Consider the following 20,595-nt stretch of genomic DNA (forward strand, 5'->3'; position numbering starts at 1 on the left):
TACAGGCTCCATTAAGTTAGTGTATGAAGGTCTTTGAATTTATGGTCATTTTACATACTCTTCTTACAAGGATTATGTGGGAGAATCAAGCATATATAAAATATGTCCTTATAAAAGGGGATTTTACCATCTATATTGATGCTTTCTCAAGCTCCCTAATCTCCCAATTCCTCAGTGTCCTAAAATCTCCTCCTTTACTACAATTACACAAGGAGATAATTACATCCTGTATCTCACCATTATTTGCAAGTTCTACTTTTTATTTCGGAAGGTAGATTCCTACATATTTTATAAAGTCTACAGTAAGTTTAAATGGAAATTTCTCTTTCTATCTCTTGCTGTTGGGCTTTGTTGGTAATATATAGAAATGCCTATGATTTATGTGGGTTTATTTTATAGCCTGCAGCTTTGCTAAAGTTGTTTATTATTTCAAGTAGTTTTTTCCTTGATTCTCTAGGATTCTCTAAGTATATCATCATGTCATCTGCAAAGAGTGATAGCTTTGTTTCTTCTTTGCCTATTCTAACACCTTCAATTTCTTTTTCTTCTCTTATTGCTAAAGCTAACATTTCCAGTACGATATTGAATAACAGTGGTGATAATGGACATCCTTGTTTTACCCCTGATCTTATTGGAAATGCTTCTAGCTTGTCCCCATTACATATTGTGCTTGCTGAAGGTTTTAGATATATGCTATTTATTATTTTAAGGAATGCTAGAATAATGGAACTGTGTAAAACATTCACAAAGGGAGGTTGACCTGAATAGTAGAACTTCATTGTTACAGGCTGGATTTACTCTCCTGAAATTCAGTTGTATTTATTTTGCATATTGGAAAGTCTCAAAGACATCTCAAACTCCACATGTCCAAACAGAACTCATTATCTTTCTTCCCAATCCTATCTGTCCCTCTTCTGAACTTCTCAATGCTCCATGTTTCCTTATAGTTTCCCTATAATTTCATAACCTTGGATTATCCTTGACTCATCATTCTCCCTCACCCATTATATCCAGTCATTTGCCAAATAGTGCTCTTTCTACATCTTCTGCATCTTTCAAATCTGACGCCTACTGTTTACTTACACAGTAACACCTTGGTTCATGCCTTCATCACGTCTTGCCTAGATTGTTATGAGAAAAAGCTCTATGGGGGAGATGGTGTTGGAGCTGAACTTTGAAACTAGGAATTCTAAGATGCAGAGGTGAAGAGAGAATGTATTCTAGGCATGAGGAACAGCTTCTGCAAAGTCATGGAGATGAGAGATGCAGTGGCCTCTGTGAAGATGGCAAGAATGTCTGCTGCTAGTTTAGCTTGACCAAATAGTACATGAAAATGAGTAATATATAATAAGGCTACAAAGGTGAGTTGGAGCGAGCTTAGGAAAGACTTTGAATGCCAAACAGAGGAATTTATATTTTATTCTACAAGTAATAGGAAGTGCTGGAGGTTATTGAGCAAGAGAAAGACCTGGTTAGATCTGTGCTTTAGGGATATCATTTTGGCAGTTTTAGAGTGATCTTTGATTCCTCTTTGAATCACTCTATACATTCATTTAGTTGCCAGATGCTTGCAGTTTTACATATGAAATGCTTCTTTGATCTGTACCCTCCTTCCCACTCTCAAAGTAACCACCCCAGTTTAGGTACTCTTCTGTATTAAAGTATTTTACTTTAGATACTAAACTGGTCTCTCATTTTTCTTCCCTCCAATCCATTCTTTTCACTCTTCCGAAAATATAGTTTTTCTATTGTACTCTTCTAATTGTAGTACTCCTCCCCTCAGAAACCTTCACAGGTTCTTTTATTGCCTTGTTTTGAAAGCCCTCTATAGTTTTATTTTTTTCCATTTTATCTCATAATAACTCCCCACTGTATATACCCTATGTTTCAACCAAAGTGGACTTGATTTCTCATAGATTATTTTCATGAATGGGGGAGGTGTGTATGTGTGTGTGTGTGTGTGTGTGTGTGTGTGTGTGTGTGTGTGTGTGTTTCTTTGCATCCCTAGTGCTCACTACAATATTTTACGTATGAAAGGTGCTTTATATGTGACTGTTGCATAAGTTGATGAAGATACTTGTCTGTAGTACAGAAGAAATAGAGCAATTGTTAGATTTAAATATAGCAAAGTTCCCTTTTTTCATGCTGTACTTTAAGCATGAAAAATTCACAGTTAATGATTAAGTGATAGTGACTTCTGGTATAATTAATCAAGTGATAGTGACTTATGGAAATAGGTGAATTTTCAGTGTCTCTGAAATTCCAGTGTTTGAATTAATCTTTAGCGTATGTCTTTGGTTAAAAGATAGGAGCCAGATTTGTTCTCAGAGGCACAGACATGCTCCTTCTGGAGGAGGAACAGACATAAGCAAAATTTTTAAGAATTATGTTTTTCTCCATTTAAAAATTGGGAAGATTATTCCCTGTGGATTAGTTTGCTCTCAGAAACTAGACTAGTATTTCCTATAGCCAGTCCATTACTCTTAACTCAAATCCCTTGCTGCTAGAGACAAGAGGCTTGCAGTTAAAAGATAAATGAGAAAAAGCTTAGTTTTTGTTCCAAAATAAATGCATGCTATTTATCAGCCTCATTTCTCTACAACCAATCACCTTTTTCTCAGCTTACCAGGGAAATTGCATCCTTAATTTCCAGGAGCATGCAACTTTTTTGGTCTCCTACAGAATTTGAGCAACAGAAGTTGTAAAAAATAATAATAATAATAAATGCAATGCTTTGCTGATTATACAACAGGAAATACTTTTATGGGCTCCTACACTGCATGTAAAATTTCAGAATACCTATTATTTACAATATTTGAAGATTTTCATTATGCTATAGAAAGAAGGCTAGAAGTCAGGAGACTTGGATTTTACTTTCAGCTCTTTGGCTATGATGCTGCTAGGGCATAGAATAGATAGAATGCTGGAGCTGGAGTCAGGAAGACTTAAGTTCAAATGCTGCCTCAGAGATTTAGGAGCTGAGTGATCCTGGGCAAATCACTAAATTTCTTGTAGTCTTAGCTGAGACTCTATACATTCTACCCATTTGTAGGATGGAGATAATAATAGCATCTTCCTCACAAGGTGAGTATGAGGATCATATCATATAGTGCTATAGGGAAGTTATTGGACCTTGCTTTCCTCATTTGTAAAATAGAAAGTGGTATACTGGATGATTTCTTAGTTCCTTTCTAGGTCAAGAATTGAATCTATTGCTGTATAGAATAAGTAGTAAAACATATCTTCATCCTTTTGGCAGAGCAAGGGGCCTACTAGGGCAGAATGTTGTATACATTGTCAGATGAAGCCACTCTATCAGCTTTTAAGGGATGGGGAGTGATGATTAACTGTTCTTTATTACAGGAGAAAGTTCAGTCAGAGGTGGTCAAAAAGCACCAATAATGCAAAAAAGTATAGGAATCATAGAATTATAGATCTAGAACTACAGAGACTATTTAATTTATTATTTATTTATTATCTATTTTCTATTTATCAATCTTCCTCTCCAATTTAAAGATGAGAAAACTGAGGGAGGTTAAATGTCTTGTCCTGTGTCACAAAGGCATTAAATATCAAAGACTTTGAATCCAGGTCCTCAGATTCAGTCATCCAGCGTTCTTTCCAGTGTACTATCCTGGAATTAGGTGGTTTCTAAGGTCCTTCTAGGTTTTAAAAAATTATTGTTGTAAAGCAATAAACTTCCTGATAACCTCCCTCCCCTCCCCCATCAAATGGAGCAGCCAAAATTTGTCATTTGTGGATTGAAGAAGGGAGTTTACGACTTTGCTTTAGATTAGACAATTTGGACTAGTGAACTGAAAAAAAAAAGGTTAAACTGAAGATGTTTTCCTTACTAAACCTCAGATATTATAATTGTATTATAGAAGGGTGGAATGTCCTAGAATGCCTAAGAAATTGGAAAAAAATAACAATTCAGCTTTTCCTGTTACTGATGAATTATATGACCAAGTCGATTTACTTCCTTCACAAAGTAGAGATTAAATTAACCAGCTATTTGGCCCATGTTGCCATAGTTGTGTTGGCTATGAACCAAGTGTTTTTCATATCAAGGCTTACTAATTTTGATGTACTGTATTTGTCATTTCCATGTTGAGATACAGGTGACAGTGCAGACTAGTAGAAGAACCTTTCTGGATTAAGCTCAGGAGCCAAAAAATAACCTCACTTGAGCCTTAAACTTGCATCCTAATGCTACTTTCTAATGTCATATTAGATCATAATGTTCTCAGTATTTGCCACAACAAAAATTTCAAACCGTATTATTTTTATTTTCTGTCTTAATGGCCAAATATGAAATTATTTTCATAGTGAATGGATATAAATCTTAGATGGGCCTCGTTTGGTACATATTTTATCTTCTGTCATTGAGTGTTCTACACATCAAATATAAGAATTTGTGTCATGCTTTATAATTTACAAAGTGCTTTCACATGGGTTCTTATTTAGCTACTAGTTAATAATCATCCAAGAAAATGGTATGCTTACATTAAGGCAGGTTAATTACATGTTTTCCTTAAACAGTGATTCTTGATGTATTTGGTGCAGGCTGTTTTCACTTGTCTTATATCATAGAGTAATACATATATGGTGTTGTCTTATCAACTTTGCTGATACTGAAACGTCATTAAAATTTTTCAAATTTATATTGTTTTAGAAGAGTCCAATGTATAGCTAATTTGCTAATTCCTGAAGGTAAAATCAGAAAATAATTTTTCTCCTTCAGCCTCATAAAACAAATGGAATTGTAGATCTAGAGCTGAAAACCCTAGAGTGTGTTTGATTTAGCTATTTTCATTTGCTACTTTTGTTCTATAAATATATTTCTGGGTTAATTTTTTTGGTTCCTATTGTTCTATAAATATCTTTTGCATCCAATATTTTTAAAACTTAGTCATTTGAAAAGGTAGGTTTGGGCCAAGTTGTGAAGAGCTGGAAAACATACCATTCTAGGTGAAGACAGTAAGTAGCTAAATGATCAGGAGGTGTCTGGAGTTGGGAAGACCAGAGTTCAAATGTGTTCTCACATACTTACTGGCTGTGTGACCCTGGGCAAGTCACTCAAACTCTGTTTGCTTCAGTTTCCTCAGCTGTAAAATGAGGATAATAGTACCTTCCAGGGTTGTTGTGAAGATCAAATGAAATATTAATTGTAAATTAGTGTGCTAGTGCCTGGCACATAGTGAGTGCTATATAAATGTTAGCTGTTATTATTATCACTATTATTATTAGTCTGTGCATGAAAATAAAGCACAGTATAACATGCAAATAATACTTTACTGTTTTCATAGCATTTTTCTCATATTATCCCTTTTAGCTCTTTAGTGTCCTCATTTTACAAATGAGAAAACTTAGAGGAAAGTTAAATGACTTGTGTAAGGTTGTTGAACCTAGGTCTTGAAATGTATTAGTTGATCAATTAGTTCCTCATCACTGGACGTCTTTGGAGTCTCAGTGACTATTTACTTAATCTGGAAATTTTAGAGGTAAATTCCTGCTTAGTTCTGTATTGGACGATTCCTTATAAGTTTCTTTCCAATTGTAAGAATTTTCTAAATCTACATTTGTTGCCTCTCTCCATCCCCCAACTACTCCACACTGTATTTTAATATAAAGAGGTACCAGCAATCAGACAGGCTTACCAATAGCTTGTCTTCCTCTTCCCCGACCTCCCATCCTCTTTTGTGTATCTTAGATAACAAGTTAGTTTGTATTGAATACAAATGTTGCAAGATATAGCCAATATTTTAAAACTGGTGAAAAAAGTTATACTAATTTATATTTTTCTTTGAGTATTTCTTATGAATCTGTAGAAATACATCCTAGAGAGAATGTGTTAAATTTTCTTGTTTGTCCTTAAAAAAAAAAACAAACCTCAAATACTTTTAGTCAACTAAACATATATCTTCTGCATGTAAACAGACATTACAGGAAGTAGTTTTTATGAGACAAGTACATATATTTAATTTTTTTTAACTAAAAGATATTACTATGTCTGAAGCTATGGAAATATACCATGTGTAAGAAATAGATTAATAGCTTTAATTTAAAATTATTTTTCTTTGAAAAAGAAATATATTTGTTGTAAGTGAAGACTCTGTGTCTGTTACTTAAAAATACTCAAATGGGAAGTTATTTATGTTTTATATCTGACCAATTTTTTTTTTTTAATTTTTAGTGCATGCAAGATATGGGAAATACAAAGGCAAGAATGCTCTACGAAGCTAACCTTCCAGAGAACTTTCGACGGCCCCAAACGGATCAGTATCCTTTTGGCTTATTAAATGATTAAAACATTTGTTAACATGTTTGGCTAACCTCAGTTTGCCTGATCGTTTTTAGGAAGATGGAGATTTACCATAGTGTTATTCTTTAAAGAATGAAATTGACATTCACCTAGTGCAGTGTTTAGGAGTGGCTCAGGAAATATTTTTAATAAGCCTATAGCATTATTGATTTTATGGAACACCAATTCAGAAATCCACTATTAACTATAAAATTTGATGACAGATTTTTTTTTTTAAACTTTGGTTAGGGAGGCACTTGTATTTTTGGATGTTTTATATTATGATGGTATTCTTGGCTTATGAGTACAGTAAGTAGTAGTTAAAGACATCTGCATTAAGAAATTATTGTATTTCTACAAAATCATCCTTCACTGTATCATAACAAAAGACAACATTCATTCTTGTTTATAGATTACTGTGGCAATTTGCATTATTCTTTTACTGCTGATATTCTTTATATATATGATACTACTTTAGGAGCCCTCAGGCTCACATCCTAGCTGTTCTCAACTCCTCACTGTCTCTTATCCCCCTGCTGTCAAGGCTTGTACATTTCACCTTTACATCATCTTTCAAATATGCTCTCCTTTCTCTTCCGACACTGCCACCACTCTGGTGCAGGATCTCGCTTCATGCTAGATTATTTCAATAACCTGCACCAACAGTCACCCTACCTCAATTTTCTCCTCACTCCAATCCATTCTCCATTTAGCTAACAAAGTGATTTTCCTAAAATGCAGGTCACTGTCCTCATTCAACTCCAGTGGCTCCCTATCACTTTCAGGATCAGTTGCAAAACCTTGTGTTAGGTATTTAAAGCCCTTCATGACCTAGCCTCCTCCTACCTTTCTAGCCTTTACACCTTACTCCTGCCACATGCTCTTGATATAATAACACTGGCCTACTGGCTGCTCCTTGAACAAGATGTTCCATCTCCTGACTCTGGGCATTTTCCCTTGCTGTCCCACAAGTCTGGAATGCTATCCTTCCATGTTTTTACCTCCTTGCTTCCTTGGCTTCCTTTAAATCCCTCCTGAAGGGGCAGCTAGGTGGCGCAGTGAGTAGAGCACTGGCCCTGAAGTCAGGAGGACCTGAGTTCAAATCTAGCCTCAGACCAAACACTTGACACTTACTAGCTGTGTGACCTTGGGCAAGTCACTTAACCCCAAATGCCTAAAAACAAACAAACAAACAAACAAAAAAATCCTACCTGATATCCTATCTCCTGCAGGAAGCCTTTCCCAACCCCTCTTAATTCTAGTGTTTGCTTGTTATCTCCCCTATTAGATTTTGAGCTCCTTGAGGGCAGGTACTGGTTTTTGTTTTTGCCTCTTTGTGCTTACCTAGCACTTAGCACAGTGCTTGTCACCTAATAGGCACTTAGTAAATGTTATTGATTGACTGACCAATTTATTCTTCATTTTATCCATGAAACCTTTTCAGACTGCTATGAATAATAAAACGTTAACTCATCATTTTTGTAAGGTAGATTCAGTATATTGAAGTTTAACAGAACTATAAAAATTGAATTACTTTTGCAATATGAAGGATCCTTTGACTGTAAGCCAGTGAACATATATAATGCCCTAAAACAATGATAGTTAAGGTTTCTAGAAAATCTAAAGTACTTCAAAATTAATTTTGTTAGGTATACGTGTAATAGCCATGTCTATCTGCAAACATTAAAAAATAAAAACAATGCAAGTATTTCTTTTCACTTGTAGAAAAATTGGGCCATTTGTTTTTATTTTCATATTTGGAAAAAAGTCATCGAAATATTATAAATATATTTGAATAGAATTGAAAGTATCTCAACTGTTTTTCACTTCATGAAACAATTTATTATTCCGTGTACTGGTGGTATTTTAGTTATTTTATGTTGGAAATAGTTTCATGTGTCTTCTACCTATTCACTTTAGGACAAACACAATGTCTCATTTCTTCCCACTTGATAGCACACCAATTATCTTCTTCCCTCCTCAATAGCTTTGGTTGACATTAAGACAAGGTTTTCTTGAATACTTTGGGTGAACTGCTTGATCATAGTTTTTTGCTTTATAATATCCTATACCTAGAAACAGTCATTTAGGTAATCTATCTCCTTACCTCTAAGTAGTTATCACATAAACCTTTGCACATAATCAGAAAATCATCTCATCATAACCTGTCTTGCAATTGTGTGTAGTCATCTATAAAATCCTTCATAGATGATGGGAAGATTGACTTAATCATTGACCTAAGTCATCTTATACATCATGAAAAGCTCTAGAAAAACAAATTACAATTCATTTTTAGAAGTTTTTTTTGTAGAAAAATTTTCTAACATTTATAGTACTCTTTGGGTTCAAGTTGTACTTTGGATATATACTGGCTGTAATCTATTACACTCTAAGATACCTTTAGTGACCATGTCTCCCCCTGTTTTGTGCCTTATCAGAGTCATCTCTTCTCTTAAAGTTTTTAGAATCTCATGTGATTTTTTTTTATATGATTGAGGAACACCTTCCTAGAGAAGAGACTTTCAGGTGGCATTTTGCTTTACCAAATGAAATTCTTTTTATAGTCAACAAAAAAATAAACACAATAGGATCTTAAATTCTTTGCATTTTTTAGTTAATTCTGTGACTATAAAAGGTATCCTTTTGTAGAATATCACTTGACAAAACTTACAATGTTGTCTTTTAGCATTTCATTAAGGATGTCCTCAAAAATTGGATATGTTTTTCCTATAAAATTTTTGTAGCAAAAGCAAGGTCCTTATGGGTTGGAAAGTAGGGTTCTCATATTGTTATTCTCTTGATTGTCTTTTATTTGGGGGGAGAGTTTAATTAGATCTAGAACTTGTTTTCAAATGTTTCATATGTTTCCTTTTTTGAGATACTTTGAGAATAATTTCTTTAGCACTTAAAATTGTTATCTCCTCCATGGGAGTCTCTTTCTATGTATTGGTCTGGTCTAGCTGTTCTTCCCATCTAGGTTTCTTTTAGTGACATTTCTACTTCCCCATGTAGGGTATCTGAGACATATTTCATTTTAGAAATCTTTATAGAACTTTTCCAATTTTTGTCTTATCTTCCTTCCAGTCTTATCCTTAGGTACCCTTAGGATAACTTTCCTATAAAGATGATAATGCTAGCAGAAACAACAACTAACACATGGTAAGCTATGTGCCAGGTTCTCAAAACATTTGGTCCTTATACCAACTCTGGGAAGTAGGTACTATTATTATCCCCATTTTATAGATGAGAAAGAGGCAAACAGATTAGATGACTTCCCCATGACCACACAGCTAGTAAGTGCCTATTTGAACTCATGTGTTCTTGTTTCTAGGCCCTCTGCTCAGTTTACTGTACCACCCAGCTGCCTGTGTAAGCTTTTTTCTCCTCCATTTCTTCTTGCTCTTTTATGAAATCATAAAGTTCAAAATTTTTCATTGTGGTCTTCTGTAATATTTTGCAAATGGGTTTGTAGTCTCAGTCTTTCTGTTTGGAGAGATCAGATGTTTATTGTCTGAGGTAGGTTCTAGGTGTTCTTGTTCTCTACATTATGACAATTGACTTTGTTGGTTAAACTTCCTTAAGAAATAGTGATAGTCCATGTTGATGTCTGCTGTTTCATCCATTGCCTATGCCTATTTTTAAAAAAATCATGTTTGGTATTGATTTTGATCTTTAGCAAAGCACAGAAAACTGATTAGGAAATGACTCCCATTTTGTTAGTTATTTCCTGTCTCTTAAAATATAGTCAGATTTCTTTTCTGTGTGTGATATTTTTTGGTGCTCGACATATCTGGCACTTCCTGGCTACTTTTCAAAGAAAGCATTCATAATATATAGGTGTGAGGGGTCATGGACTGTTATTATAAATCTTAATGGCCCTTAACCCATTGTATAATTGGACATATTATTTAAGTTGATACTGTGCATAATTTCAGTGTTAGCCTCATTTTAAACCTTGATTTATTTTTAAAATAAATAATTGTATATCTATATATATGCATGTGTATACACATATATGTGTATGTTTATGTATGTGTGTGTTTATGTGCGTGCATATTAGGAAGTAAATAGTATTATTTCTTTTGTTACTGGAATATAATGCAGAGGTGTCTAATTCAAAGATGAGACCACTGCAAAAAAAGTGAGGCCCAAAACAGATGAAAATAAGTTGGAAAATGTTCAACAACAACAACAACAAAAAAACCACAATACAACATAGATAATGTTAATTTGTAGTTTTCTGAGTCAAGTGGGAACCATTTCTATTTGACTGACTCAACCATAAGGTCTGGGAGAAGATTTCTAGTTATGCTGTTTGACATTCATCTTGTGTTCCCTGCTGCAGTTTTTTCTTTAAATCATGTCATGTCTCTTCATACTTTAAGTATACTTGATTGGCATTTCATGAAACTTTTTTATTTTCCATTTCATTTCAATTCATTTGAACAAATATTTATGAAGTGCCAGGTCTGTACAAAGAAGTATTAGGCTAGGTGTTTTCCTCTTTCTAAATGATAAACTCTTCAAAATCACTTTAAGATGATATTCCTAGCTATATGAGGAGAATACTAAGCAGAGTATTATTTTTTTAAAAATGTTTTCAATCATTCTGAAAAAAAAAGGGGGATTCTTTTTATTGACAAAATATACCTAGTGGTTGTTATTTACAACAACCAAAAAGTAGAAAATTCTTTTACATAAATTCACTTTGGCTAGTTGGATATTACAAAAGATAGTTGCTGTTGCTTTGACCTTAGGACTGGTCTCAAATTATAACAGAACCTTTCTAACTTTGATATAGTGCCTTCCCTTCCCTTCTCCCCCCCCCCATTTAATGTGGTGCTGTAAATTTTTTTAGAATTTACTTTGTTGACACAGCAATGGTGATTTCTTTTAATGGTTTCTTCACTCATACATAAAGCGCCAAGAAGTAAAGTTCATATTTCAGTAGTAAAGTACCTATTCTCAATTTTATCAGTCTTCCTGTTCTAAAGCATGAACTGCCTAACTTGTATAGACACTTGCCTTATCCTTATAGGTAACTAGAGGCAAACTGAGTTAAACTGCAGTATTTAAACTAGCATAATATGGGACCTCCCTACAAACTTAACAAGATTTGTCACTTTTTAAAAGCTTTACAATTTTCAAAAGTCATGCAAAAGCTACTGTGAAAGTGTAATTTCTCATGTGGGATGTGGTTAATTATAGGCTGTATGTACCAGTGCATGACAAGTGATAAAGCTTTACATTAAGCTTTTCATTATTAGGATTTTTGGTCTTATCTATAAAATTTAATTACTTCATTTTCATGAGATCTATTGTGCAGCAGAGCTAATCAACAGTTCTTCTCCTTTGAGGTTATTTGAGCTTTTCAAAGTTGTTCTACTGTCAGTAGTATGTGCCTAGAAAATGGAATATTGTGTTCTATGGGAGTAGATGGTAATTTAATTGTCTTCAAAAGTGGTAAGTATCTGTAATGAAAGCAGAAATGTTAATGTGTGTGTGTGTGTGTTAAAATATAATACATGAATTGTTAAAAAAACTCTGAACCCCCAAGTATTATTTTAAAGACCTTTTAGGGGGAGGGAGATGTGGGGAAGAGAGGGAGAAAAAAAGCTTGCTCTACTGAATGCTTTTTGCTTTCATTGTGAGAAGGGATTTTTTTTAACCTTTAAGTTGCACAACCTGCAAGTTTAAATATTAGTAGAAAATGTAATCTTTACTGTTATTTCCTGATTAGTTATAGTGTCACCTTTCTCATGTTATTTGTTGTGTTATGTTGTGTTGTGTTGATCTATATTGAGATAGCTTTAAGTCCTCATGAAATTTGGGCAGTAAAGATAAAATATTTCATTACTATTAATTCATTAAAATTAATTTTAATATTAATTATCACTCATTAAGTAGACATTTGATGATGTGGAAGATACTGTATAAAGAAAGTTGCATAAGCATATTTCTTGCTTAGTTCTTTTGGTATTTAGAGCCACAAATAATAGCGGAAAACATAGGAAAAATGCAGAAGATGAAATAGAATGAATATAAACAGTCAAAATAAGGTTTTAAATATTTGCATTATATGTATGCATGTATGTGTGTTTGTATGTGCATGTGCACGCACGTACTTTTTTTCTTTACTATTTTGGATGAGTAAGAGAGACTTTGCTTTTTTTAATAATAGTGAAGTAAACTAGGGATTCTTTAAAGTTATAAATATTTCATGAGAAACAATGGATTTTATTATCAAATTTTAATACGTAGTATAAATCAGATAATGCCCCCAATATTTAAATTTGTCATTAATTTCTCTTCTTAGAAGATAAAATATTAGTCTTTATTCTTTCCTCAAATCTCTTAATACAAAAATGTGCTTTGAATTTTTAGTTCTTTAATAAGTGAAGTATTTCTTATTTCAGAGCTTAGTATTCTAAATACTGGATATAATGTTCTTTTGGGTAGGAAGTGAAAGCAGCCATAGGTATAATACTAAGTAAACTCATGTTTTTGTATTGTGAAGAAAAAAAAATCTGAAATCTCTATTGCAAACCTTGCTTCATAAGATACTGGATTTGAAAGACTACCAATCTATGTACTTCCTGACTACTAAAATTTTTCATACAAAGTAGTGAATTGGTGAATATGTTATTTAACATCCCTAGCTAACAAAACTCCAAGAATCATATGGAATGCCTTATATGACGATCTTTGGCGGAAAGTAGTAGTTTAAAGATATTTTTATAAATGTATCACACAGTAATTGTCCAGTATGTGGGAAAATGTTCATGAACTGTTTAGGTAAATGGTTTTTAAGGTGTTCCTGAGTCTGTGTGCCTCAGAAGGCTATCACCAGTCATATTCACTGGTTTAGTTACCTGAGGTCTGTTCCTTAAAGATGTAGGTATGACATTACTTTACAGTTTTTGCTGTTTTTACTATTATTATCAAATGGTAGTTAAACATTTAATACATGGGCTTGGCACTGTGCCAAATGCTTCTCCAGTAGATTAAATATTTGTGTTTTCTGTCTTATGATGGAGTGTTTGTTCAGATTTTGTCAGTCAGTTTGTCAGTCCACGGCCTGCAATATGAAGGTTTCAGTGGGCATTGATGAAAATTGGCACCCAGGGAAATCAGGAAAGAGAGAGTGGGACCATAATTAAAGTCTCGCCTTCAGCATGGTATTCTCTAACTACCTGGCCTAATCTTCCCTAGTAGTTCCCCTGACCTACTCTGGACTCTGTATTGAGACTCCCTGTCAGTCAGAGAGGGTCAGATAAATTTAATCATCAGATATGAGTAACTGACAATAACTGGTTCCATGTATTACTATCCTAGAGAGCATTTGAATTTTAACAAGGTTCAGTGCCTTAACTCAAGGAAATGAAGCTTTTATGGTGGAGTTTCAGATGTGATGATATAGATTAGTGGGAGAAATATTTTTGAATAGGGGAACTTTCTGAAATAAGTTAGAGGATTATAGATTTTAGAGCTGGAAGAGACCTTAGAGATTATCTAACCCCATCATTTTACACATCAAGAAACTGAGGCCCAGAGAATTTAAGAGGGTGACAGTAACTTGTCCAAGATCATACAGGTAGTAAGTAGTAGAGTTGGAATTTGAAATTAGATTTGTAATTCCAAATCCTGTTCTCTTTTCACAATTAACGTACAAGCATGAAGCACCTCCTATATATGAGGCACAATGAAATCATCCTTGCCTGCAAGGCAACATGTATGCACATAATTATATACAAAATATACAAAACAAATACAGGTTGACAATGAGACATTAATAGCTTGGACAGATCACTTAAGCAGGATATTCTGTTTAAGTTGGATCATAGTGACACACATAAGTGAAAGAAAGCACCACTGACTTAATTCTTGTGGCTTTTCTCATTTCCCAACCTAGCAAGCAAGGTAATTACCCATGACTGTATTAATACACAGGGATACCTGTTTGTTACATTGAGTGACATTACATTGAGATCCAAAATAAAGAGCTAAAAATGCTTTATATACTCTCTAGTGTTCCTTTTTGTTGTTTTGTGTTACGAGCTAAGAAATTTTCTCATGGGTATTAGATTGAGAGATTTGTGTTGTTTGAGAAAATCTTTCCGAAGAAAATAAAATTTCTGGAAATAATTGCAAGAGCAAAAATAGGGTGCTGAGGGTGAGAAGAATGTATTCTTAGTATAAGAATAGTATGAGAAAAGGCACAGCGATGGGACCAGGAAAGTCTTATTAAGGATGAATATCTAGGCTTTGGTAATGTGGGTCAAGAGAATGGGCCAGAAGGAAATAGACATTGCCACATAATCTTTTTTTCCTTAAGTTACTTGTTTTCAGAGCAGTGGAATTTTTCATCAGAGATAAATATGAAAAAAAGAAATACTATGACAAAAATGCAGTGACTGTTACCAATGTAAGTACATTTTCCCCATCTCCTCCTCTCTACCAAATGCTTAGTTGATGTGTTTGTATTAATGTATCTCATGTGTTAAAAATAGAGACTGTACCTCTGAATTGAAGTGTTATAGTGATGGATGTAAAAAAAATAAAATTGGGCTTGGTGCCTGTATTTGCTTCTTACATACCATTAATGTGATTTAGCAAGTGAGAAATAGATTGGCAGTGGAGAATATCTATGTCATTGATTTTTTTTTAAATTTAGAAAAATCCTTTTGTGTGGGTATGCCTTCTACCAAGGATGAATGATGCATTTCTGTATTTTATAAATTGCCATCAATGAAAAATTTATCACTCAGTGGCTAGCCTCTTGGTGAGGAGCTTTTCCAGGCTTTTTTGGGCTGATCTTCAGATATGACAAACGAGCAGTCACCATTTCACCACAGCGAGGCAATAGAATAGAGCTTGGGTGGAATATTGAAAGAATATATTTAATAATTAATTAAGAGGAATTTATGGAATTGTCGAAAAAAATGTAAAAAGATCAACTTGATTACAAAAAAAATTTTTTTTTAAAAAACTATTTAAAAGAGCAAAGAATTAAATGGTGTTATAACAGGTGATCAGATAGGAACTGGCCATTAATTCTGTTAGGTAGACAGAGAAGGCAGATGCATAACTTTTGTGACTTAGATAGTTGGCCAAAGGCTTTGTAGATAATTTGATAAGTAATTAATTTTAACTTGAGTAATTTAGGCTAAGATTTTGTTAAGAACTTTTGTCCTTGTGTGTTAAGATAATCTCAATTGCTTGTTTTCTGAACCAGACCTATAATTTCCTTAGCATAGCCAATTCCCAGTGAGTTTCTTTGGGGCATTGAAAGGTTAATAACAACAGCAACTAGAATTTGCGTAGTGTTTTGGCTTTATAAATATTTTCTCATTTTATCCGCACAAACCTGGGAGGTAGGTGCTATTGTTTCAAGGCCAACTCTTTTTCCATTGTGCCTTCCTGCCCTTTTTGGCAGTTTGTTGTAAACAAAATGATTATTGATTGAACAAAAACTCAGATTCTGGTTCTGGTTCTTTTACTGTCAGTTATAGATAACTTTGTGAATTTTGGAATATATTTATTTCTCTTGTGAACTCTGTCTGTGTGTATATGTGTGTGTTTGCTTGATTCAGGATAGTTGGCTTGAACAACTTCTTTTTTGTTTTCTCTGGTGGAAATAGTAATTAAAGCTGTGGAATAGGTAGATGATAAATCAGTTTTATGCCTCAGGACTGCCCAGTGTGATTTGGAAAGAGCCAGGGGGATTACCTTGGTTGGAATAGCCCAAAGCCAAGATTTTTCTCATTGCCTAAGGATCATTTGAGTGTAGTAATCTTTCAATAGTTAAGGTGTTATAGTGATTAAAAATATTACATTCACCTTTTTTGCTTTGTTCTATTTCTGATAAATTTTTCTTCTTTCCAGTTAATTACAGTTTAAAGCTAATTGCCTTTATAGTTTAAAATTTTTAAGAGTTTAGATTTAAACCCTCCAATGGTATATGCATGATGAAACAATTAATGTTGAGAAACTTAGAGAAAACATTTTTGTCCCAATTTTGCAGGCAAGTTGAATTTCCTTTTACAGTTGCATGAAAAAACAACAGTTACTAAAAATGAAAACAAAAATTAAAACTACAGAAATCTTTTGGAATCTAATTTGGCTGTGAAATAGACTCATTCTTATGAAAGAATTCATCTGTCTTTAGTATGCTCTTCAGAATATCCCAGTAACTGTTGTGGAACAGTTATCTCGAAGTGAGTCATTCTTTGACTGTTCCAGAAGCAGGAGGAAAAAAAACTCCAAAAGAAGATTTGTGGAAGGTAGCTTACAATAAATTTTAGACTAAAGAACAAAGGAATGAAACAATGAATGTAGCATTCAGGTTGATTTTATTTTATGAAGGTTAAATAAACCATCTTTTGCTAGCCCAGTTAGCATAGTCCTAGGACTGTTTTTGCTGATTTTGTTATATAGCAGTGAGATGTGGAGTGCTGCTTCCTCTGAAGTGCTAAGGTGAATATCCCAGAAGTAGTGATGGAGAGGCTCATGATGAGTGTGGGCAACTTGTAACATGTAACCAGTGAAGAGTTCCAAAGAAGAAAAACAGTAAAGGACATCATCATGGAATTGTATGACTGAAGGAAAAGATGCGTCAGTCTCATGTGGCAAGAGCCGGGGATAACTGATGGCTATCTGGAGCCCTCCATTGGTGACCTTCCTTGTGGGGAAGGATGTTTGGATGGCTCCTCTGTGGAAAAGATGTTTTGGGATAATATGTACAGGAGTCCCACAGGATAGGCAAGCTTGGATGAGATGTGATTTGCATTGTTAGAGAGAACCTCCAAATCTGTGACAAACTTATTCTTGAGTATATTTGGATTTCAGGTGCAGTTTTCTATGTTTAACATCCTTTAAAACTTTCAAAATTTTTTTCTTGATTCACACATGTTACTTTTTCTTTCTTCTCTATTTATCAAATTACCTGTATGCGATGTTGTGCAACTACATGCTCTAAAGTTGTTGGGTGAAGATTTATGGGTTAATAATTTGAAAAGTGTTATCCTTTATTACAATGCTTATACCATTTTAAAACTTCAAGGGGAGCAACTTTTTTGTTGTCTAAAATTTTGTTCAGCTCTACAGAAGGGTGTTTTTGGTGTTTAATAAATTATGTTGAGGATTTTGGGAAAATACTTTTGTCGGGTCCTTAAAATATTCTTATTATGTTTATGCACATGGTGCTTTTCTTATTCATTGGGTTAAAATCATTATGCATTTATGTCTGATTTGTATTTAGTAAGATACTTCTTTTATCGAAGTAAAAGATGGAATGAGAATTTTTTTTTTAGTTCAGTAAGTACTTACTAAATACTTACCTTGTGAACCTCTCTGAGCCTTAGTTTCCTTATTTGAAGATGAAATAATAGTTCTACTAACAGCCTGTCCAGGGTTATTCTGTGAATTGAAGCCGTATACTATCAACAAGAGATTTTCAATGTTGATTGTTAGGTGTATATAGGGTGTTCCAGGAGGACTAGCACTTCTGGTGTGAGGTTTTGCCAAGGCCTTTTCAGGGCTTCTCATCCACGTTTGGTGTCCACTTTTCACCTAACTCTAACCTGTGGCTCCAAGAAACTAGCACATGCAACAGCCACACACAGTAAATTGTCTTGGCAGAAAGGCTGAATCAACTTGAGGGTAACAATAGGTCTCAAATCCATCAGTGAGTTAGGGGCATGTGAAGACTTGCCCTGGTGAAATGGGTAGATGAGAACAATTTGTTCTAATGGCCATGAAGGTGGCTAAAGCAGGTGCTGTAGAGAGCTTAAATCTTAGTCAGACATCAAGGATGCCAAGGTCATCCGATGTATTCCAGGCCATTGCCAGTCATTTTGACTTTTGTCCTGCCACTGGACTTCAATGACTCTGGAAGAGAGAGTGAGGCTGACGACTTTGTGCAACTCTGCCTCACTTAAATCCAGTTCACCCATGGGTCGAGACATCACCCCCTCGTGTCATTGGTCGTCTTTGAAAACGAAGGATAAATAACAACAGCAGCAACTTGGGATGATTACAACACTCTGCATTTTCCCAAATATAAAGCCATCTTTCTTCCTCTTATACAAATTTTTGGCTCAGTTGAGTGCCTATGTCTTGTAGACCCTGATCTAAAATGGATGTACTCTTGGAGTAGTTAAATGGGTTTAGAAAATAAAAACAATCTGTCATGAGCTGTCTCTTCTCTATTAGTCTATAACACTAAACTTCTTATCATCCCCCCATTTTCTTTTCCATTGTCTCTAATTTTTAACAACAAGATGGCCTTTCTCCTTGCCAAGCCCAACCCTATACTTTTCTTCCTGGGGCTTCTTCCCCTTCAATTATCCTTACTCACGCTGTTTCTAATTTCTGATTTGTCTCTGCTGTTTCCTTTCTTACACAAATATACCCAGGTTTCTTTAGGAGAGCAGGCAGGTGTCCCAATTTAAAAAAAAGGGGGGCGGAGGAGAACAGAGTCTACAAACTACACTTGAGTTTGAATTTGATTCCTGGGGACATTTTAGAATGGATTCTTAAGGAGATAGTTGGTGAACATCTAGAAAGAGAAGTGATGATTACAAAGAGTCACTATTATTATAGCTCTGTCAGGAACAGATCATGCCAGAATAACTTCCTTTTTTTGACAGGGTAACTAAACAAGTATGTGAGAAGGCTTTTGTGCTTATAGTTTTCCTTTATTTTACAAAGCCTTTGATGCAATATCTCATTATTCTTGTGGAGAAGATGGAGAAGTAGGGATTGTATAGTAAAATAGATGGATGTAAACCTGGTTGGATGGCCAATTCAAAGAGTAATTGTTAATGGCTAAATGTCAGTGTGGAAGGAGGTCTGCAGTAGATTACCTCCAGTCCTGTGGTTGTCTCTATGGTGTTTGACAATTTTATCAGTGACCTGGATAAAAGCTAGATTATATCCTCATTACATTTGCAGATGACATCTAGCTGAGAGTGATAATTAATACATTGAATGATCGAGTCAAGATCTAAAAGGATCTTGAGAGTTTAGAGAAATGAACTGAATCTATTAAGATAAAATTCAGTAGAGATAAAGTCTTGCACTTGGGTACAAAAAATCAGTTTTACAAGTATAATATGGAAATATCATGGTAGACAGTAGTTGGTTTTGAAAAACAGCCCGTTGTTTTAGTTGACTGCAAATTCAATGTGAGCCAACAGTTAGAAAACAGCTAGAAAAGCCAATGTGATCTTGGGCTACCTTAAGAGAGGAATAGCTTCTGGGAGTAGGGAAGCAGTTCCTTGTCACACCTCACCTGGAATGTTGTATTCAGTTTTTAAAACCATGGTTTAAGACGCATATTGATAAATTGGAGTATATCCACAGAAAAGCTACTAGGATGGTGAAAGGCTGCAAGTCCATGTCATATGAGGATCATTTGAAGAAACTGAGAGTGTTTAGCCTGTAGAAGAGAAGACTGAGGGGGTAGAAGATGGGTGACAATGGATCATAATAGCTGTCTTCAAATATTTTAAGGGCTGTCATGTGGAAAAGGAATTAAAATTTTCTTGTTTGGTCCCAGAAGCCAGAAACTTCAATAATGGGTAGAAATTAACCATGGAATAGACTGTTTCAGGAGTATTACTCTCAGTCAAGGTCTTTGAGCATAAGCAGAATGACTACTTTTTGGCTAAGTGTGCCAATGTGTTTTTATTTGGGATATGGGTTGGACTAAATGGCCTCTAAGATGGAATGGAATGGAAAAGCATTTATTGAAAGTGCCTCTTATGAACCTAGTGCTGTGCTAAGCCATGGCATTACAAATAGAAAAGCAAGACAGTCCCTGTTCTCAAGGACCTGACATTCAGTTGAGGGGAGACAACACATATGGAAGGGTTCAGATTTCTTATAACAATAGGTTCTTTAATGTTACATTGTTTTGTGATTTCATTCTTTTTTACTCTTGCAGGAGGGAAATCCTGTATTCTTCATTCTCCATGTTCTCTTACATGTCCTTGTGTAAATTATCTGTAGAGATTTTATGCAGTGTTTAGGAGGCCTTCCTCTCATTCTTTAATATTTTCTGTGTACTAGTGTAGCCTTGCACCTACTTTTCTTTTGTCTTTTATTTTTGAGAGATAACTACTCCTCCTCCTTTTCTGGTCATTCATAGACTAAAGAATATTAGAGTTGGAAGGGCCCTTAGAGATTATCAAGTAAATACAAAGAGATATGTTCTTTTACTCTGCTTTCTGGTATATAAATCTTCTTAATAAGCCACAGTTTATGTACACCCATCAGGCATCTTTCCA

The 20,595-nt window shown here is 34.5% G+C and overlaps 1 protein-coding gene across 3 annotated transcripts in view; it reads left to right on the forward strand.

Moving 5' to 3' along the window:
* Positions 1–20,595, forward strand: part of SMAP1 (small ArfGAP 1) — a 213,232-nt gene that overhangs the window by 96,767 nt on the left and 95,870 nt on the right. For all 3 annotated transcript variants that reach the window (XM_027852936.1, XM_027852937.1, XM_027852938.1), the window contains exons 3-4: positions 6,197–6,282; positions 14,654–14,729. In XM_027852936.1, the coding sequence (XP_027708737.1) occupies positions 6,197–6,282; positions 14,654–14,729 (162 nt within the window). The remainder of the gene's footprint in view (positions 1–6,196; positions 6,283–14,653; positions 14,730–20,595) is intronic.

The sequence above is a fragment of the Vombatus ursinus genome, unplaced genomic scaffold (assembly GCF_900497805.2).
Source record: "Vombatus ursinus unplaced genomic scaffold, bare-nosed wombat genome assembly UNPS02009835.1, whole genome shotgun sequence".
NCBI classification, from domain to species: Eukaryota; Metazoa; Chordata; class Mammalia; order Diprotodontia; family Vombatidae; genus Vombatus; species Vombatus ursinus.